We start from the raw sequence: 5,435 nt of genomic DNA, 5'->3' as shown, positions 1-5,435 counted from the left end.
AAACCAAGTTTTAAGAGCAATACGACTTCGTTGAGCCTTCGGTAAGCTTTAAAATTCTGAAAACGAAGTTTTTATTTATTTGATAGTTCAATGATTATTCAAATTATACCTTAGTTTTCTTTCTTAACAAATTTAAATATTTTGTTGCGCAACACCGCCTGAGGTTACAATGGGTAAAGCTAATGAAGCGGATATATTAAAAAAGGGGTATGCAATTTAGTACAAGTATGATAATCAGATGTTACAGCGTTGTAAATGCTTGAGCAGTGGTGTGCTTTTGTTTGGTACTTGATACGGTCGATAACAATTCTCCCCCCGGTAAGATTTTAAAAATCTTACCTCAAATTCAAACCGATATCAAGCACTGCTAATTTTGCAGCTGGGCGCTCTATCTCTCCATTAATAGTCTTGACTTTTGCCCTTCTCACCTGCCCGTCTTTTGCTGTTATTACTTCAATAACTCTTCCTTTTAGTCATGAATTTCTCTCAGCGTTTTCGTCAACAACAAGAACTATATCTCCAACTTCAATCGGCTTGACCTTTTCAAACCATTTGTTCCTCCTAGTCAATGTTGGGATCATTTCTTTTACCCATCGACGCCAGAATAAATTAGCAAATATTTCGCTTTGTTTGAGACACATCCTATGGTCTAGATCTTCCGAGCTACAAAATGGTTTCGACCCATTTGAGCTACCTAGTAAGAAGTGATTCGGTGTAATTGCTTCTTCATCCTGAGTTTCTAGCGAGACGTAAGTAAGAGGGCGCGAGTTTATTATAAGCTCGACTTCCATCAAAGCACAACGTAGACTTTCTTCACAAAATTTGTGTGACGGTGATATTTTATAAAGAATTGTTTTTATGGACTTTATCAGCCGCTCCCCCCATATGAGGAGCTGCGGGAGGATTAAACCTCCAGGTTATTCCCTTAAAACTCAAGGCACTCTGCACATCGTTATAATTTATTTTTTCCAACTCTTGTTTGAGAAATCTTTCGGCGCCTCGAAAATTTGTTCCATTATCACTATAAATTTCGGAAGGTGTACCTCGCCTTGCCATAAAATTCCTCAAACACATAAGGAAAGAATCAGTAGTTAGGGTGTGTGCTATTTCAATATGTATAGCTCTGATGGTTAGGCAAGTGAATATAACACCCCAACGCTTTAATGATTTCCGGCCAGATACTATTGAAATAGGACCAAAATAATCCACACCCACAAATGTGAACGGTCTCTGATATGCACCTAGACGAGCTGGAGGCAAAGGAGCCATTTGAGGTGAAACTGGTTTAGCTAAATCATTTTTACATTTTTAACAACCTCTCCTAGTGGTTTTATAAAGGACTCTCAGTCTTGTTATAAAATACTGTTGCCGTATTTCATTTATTACAGTTTCATGGTTTAGGTGGTGATAAGATTCATGATAGTGTAACACAATGAGACGTGTAACATGGTGGTTCCACGGTAGAATAATGGGATCTTTTTGAACCCCACATAATTCCTTTGCATATTGTGCTCTATTTTTCACTCTGATGACCCCATTCGAATCCATAAAAACATGCAGTCCAACAAATGCTCCCTTCGTAACTTTTCCCACTTGTGTTGCAGCATACTCATCGGGGAAACAGGACAGTTGAACATTTTTGTAGATAAAATTTTTTGCCTTATTTATATGGACCACGTTGTATCGTATACTATTTTCATTTTTTACTTTCAAATATAAATAATCGAAAATCTGATACCAGTTAGCGATAGCACGACAAAGTCTAAACCAACTAGAAAAATAGTCGAAGTTTATCACAATAGAAACATTTTTCCTCGAGTGTATGTTTAAATAGCGTGGGCGTAGTTCGGTCATATCCAACTCGGCGTCTGTAGCATTATGTGGCCACTTCGACTCCTCCTTTTTTAGCCATAATGGGCCCTCGAACCACTCCTTGTAGTTATAAGTTGGTGGTTTGTATTTTGTGGCAAGGTCGGCTATATTATTATTTGACGGCACCCATCTCCAATTGGCAATATCTGTATACTTTAATATTTCTGCCACACGGAACATCACAAATTGTTTATATTTCCGTGGGTCTCCAACGAGCCAATTTAGAACCGTTTTTGAATCTGTCCACATAACCCTTTGTTCTATTTGTATCCCATGACATTCTACAGTCTTCATTAGCCTCGTTCCTATTACTGCAGCCTGCAATTCTAATCTTGGGATGGACATTGGTTGAAGGGGCGCCACCTTCGATTTTGACGCTACTAATCGTATATCAACTTTGCCTTCAAACTCAATTCGGAAATAACACACGGCCGCAAATGCTTCCTCGCTAGCATCGACAAATGTGTGTAGTTGGACTACACAATTTGGACTTTGCAGGTAGTGTGAATAGCATCGAGGAATTTCAATTCTTGTTATTATTGGTAGACACTGCAACCATTTCTTCCATTTTTCGAAAAGTTCGCTTGTAAGAGGCTGGTCCCATTCTATTCCGCAACGCCATATTTCTTGCAAGATGATTTTTAAATACGACATGAAGCATGAGACAAATCCCAACGGATCAAAAACAGACATTAGTACCTGAAGTACCTCCCTTTTTGTCGGAACAATGTCATCGACAAGGACCGGTCGATTAAGGCGTACAAATTTTAAATTGATTTTAAAGACGTCGGTTTTTGGTTCCCAGTATAAACCGAGGATTTTATTGCATTGATTTATGCCGACTTCTACATCAAAAGTTTTGCTCTCGCATCCACTGGGTTCCCCTAGAGCTTGCAGAACCTCCGTAGAGTTGGAGGCCCAGTTTCGCATATGAAACCCTCCTCTCTTATGGACCTCTCGAACGCCTAAAGCTAAATCTATAGCTTCGTTAACAGTGTTTGTAGAGTCAATATAATCATCGACATAGTGCTGATTTTTTATAGCGTTTAAAATTGTCGGGATTTCTTGGCAATGAATTTCTGCGTTTTTGTTTCTGATAAAATGAGAAATGAATGGAGAACAAGAAGCCCCAAATGTGAGTACATCTAATTGGTAGACATCAATTGTATCGTTTTCACCCCACCATAAAAAACGTTGTGCGCATGCATCTTCTTCTTGAACCTTAATGCGGTGGAACATCTCTGCAATGTCTCCACATATCGCCACAGCGCCAATTCTAAACTTATATAATATTTGCATTAGAGGAATGAGTAGATCTGGTCCTTTAAGGAGAAAATCATTTAAAGCAACGTTCCCAGATTTGGCAGCCGCGTCCCACACTAATCTCACCTTGTTCGGCTTTTGAGGGTTTTTAACAATGAATGTAGGCAGATACCATATCTTTCCACCCTGTTGTTCGGCGGCACTTTTTGAAAGCTTACAGGCATATTTCTTTTCCAACAGGTTTGAAATTTGTTGTTGTAATTCATTAGCCAAAGATGAGTCTCGCAAAATTCTACGTTTCAAACAATCTAATCGTTTCATAGCTGTTTTTAAACTCGGTGGTAACACTAACCCGTCATTTTTCCACAAGAGCCCTACTTCGTATCGACCATCTTTAAACGAACATGTGTTCTCAATAATGTCAATAGCGCGTTGGTCCTCCTTCGAATTTGGCATTGCTTCGGGGGGTAAAATACCAATATTTTCGTCAGAAAAAAACGCCTTTACCAAATCATGTAATATTATGTCACTTCCGCAAACACATTTGTGTATATTCAGGTTGAACACTCTTTTCTGTGTTCCTCCAAAGATTGTCCAACCCAATCGCGTTTTGGAGGCAACGGGCTGATTCCAGCCGCCCTCGCGTATTTTCATGGAAGCTATTAAGTTTGGATTGTTAACCCCAATAATCATGGAGGGCACAGCATTCGCGTAACCTATAAGTGGTATATCTCGAAGATACGAATACTTTTCCTTTATGTTTTCAACGTTTATTGACTCTGCTGCCAAATTGAGGTTTTTAACTGTATGGACATTTTTAATAGGAAATATTTTGGCATTTTTATGAGTCGACGATATTTTCAAATCAAATTTTCTAGAACTATCTTCGAGACGTGATACATCCCCAGTCCAACGTATGCAAAGAGGATCAATAGTACCGCGGACCCCCAACATGTTAGCAACATTCTCTTCAAGCAAAGTCAACGTTGAACCGTCGTCCATTAGGGCATATATTGATATGGATTTATTATCGTGATGAAGAGTGACGGGTACAATACGAAAATAGGACTCACCTTCTTTGTTTGTATGGTTATTAAGTGTAGTTACCGTCTTCTCCAGTAGTCCGACATCACTGTGCAATAGAGGGTTGTGTTGAACAGTGCAACCACTTACACCGCACTGCTTTCGAAACCCTATGCTTGCAAAGGCATATGCGACATAGGTGGTTGGTTTTTACAATGTTCCACCTATCGGCAACTTCGAAGGCTTGAAATTGATCGCAGTCGGCAATTTTGTGATTTTCCTCACACACAATGCAGTTGACTCGTTTCTTGTTTAATGGTGAGTTTATATGGGCATTTAGGCGGGTTTCCTTTCTCGATGAGCGTTTATCGCCAAGACTGTCGAATACAGGAACCGTAACTTTGCATGTGGATTCAGCAACGTCATACAACAAGTTGGAAAAGTCCACTAATGTTGGACGTGTGATGTTTTTAGAATGAATTGCCCACTGAAATATGGTATCGGGTGGAAGCTTTTCAACTAATTCCTGCAAAAGAGTTGGATTTATCAAAAAATCGTCCAATTTAGATGCGCGAATGGTAGCACATATGTTTTTAACAGCAAACCCGAATTCTATAAGAGCGTCGAGTTTACCTTTGGGTATATTCATTTTACGTACTTCGTCAATAAGATTTCTTACGACACATTCCGGCCTACCAAAATACATTTTCAGAGTACGTATTATGTCTGGAACCATCTCAGGTAACATTAAACAATTCCTCACTGCGTCCCGGGCCTTACCGTGTAAACATTTTTGGAGTCGTATTAGATTTTCATCGTTGCCATAACCGGCTATGTTAGTGTTTGTTCAAAGGCACTTATAAATATGGGCCATTCTCTTGGGTCCCCATTAAATGGTGGAAGATCTTTTGAAATGCATTGCCGAGCCATGATTTGCGTTGTGGTTAAATTACACTCTGTACGTGAATTACTAAAATTGGAAGAATTCGCGTTTTGACAACCGGCTATGGTGTAGGTGTTGTTATTATTATTATTTGTTTTGTTTTGATTACTTCCATTGAGAATGTTCGCTCCATTCTCCTTCTGTGGCACTTCTACAATTGGTTGTGGAAAGAGGGATGGAGGGGAAGAAGTTTTATTTTGAATTCGCTGAATAACTGTGCTTTGGCACTGTGGCTGATGTATGAGCGAATGAATATCAGCTCTGTAGCTATCACTCAAGTTTGAGTGAGGGTTGTGTAAACCTCTGTCAGCGTCAGCGTTTTGTTGAATTATTG

The 5,435-nt window shown here is 39.3% G+C and overlaps 2 protein-coding genes across 2 annotated transcripts; both read right to left on the bottom strand.

Moving 5' to 3' along the window:
• Nucleotides 1–840: 840 nt before the first annotated feature.
• LOC142224608 (uncharacterized) lies at nucleotides 841–1,269 on the bottom strand. The gene has a single exon (XM_075294389.1). It carries the CDS (start codon nucleotides 1,267–1,269, stop codon nucleotides 841–843), a length of 429 nt encoding a protein of 142 aa, XP_075150504.1.
• A 39-nt stretch (nucleotides 1,270–1,308) lies between these two features.
• LOC142224607 (uncharacterized) lies at nucleotides 1,309–4,894 on the bottom strand. The gene is made up of 2 exons (XM_075294388.1): nucleotides 4,383–4,894; nucleotides 1,309–4,267 (listed from the first exon to the last, which is right to left on the bottom strand). Exons 1-2 carry the CDS (start codon nucleotides 4,892–4,894, stop codon nucleotides 1,309–1,311), a joined length of 3,471 nt encoding a protein of 1,156 aa, XP_075150503.1.
• Nucleotides 4,895–5,435: the final 541 nt, after the last annotated feature.

This window comes from Haematobia irritans, chromosome 2 (genome assembly GCF_050003625.1).
Source record: "Haematobia irritans isolate KBUSLIRL chromosome 2, ASM5000362v1, whole genome shotgun sequence".
NCBI classification, from domain to species: Eukaryota; Metazoa; Arthropoda; class Insecta; order Diptera; family Muscidae; genus Haematobia; species Haematobia irritans.
This window is presented reverse-complemented; position numbering and strand designations above follow the sequence as displayed.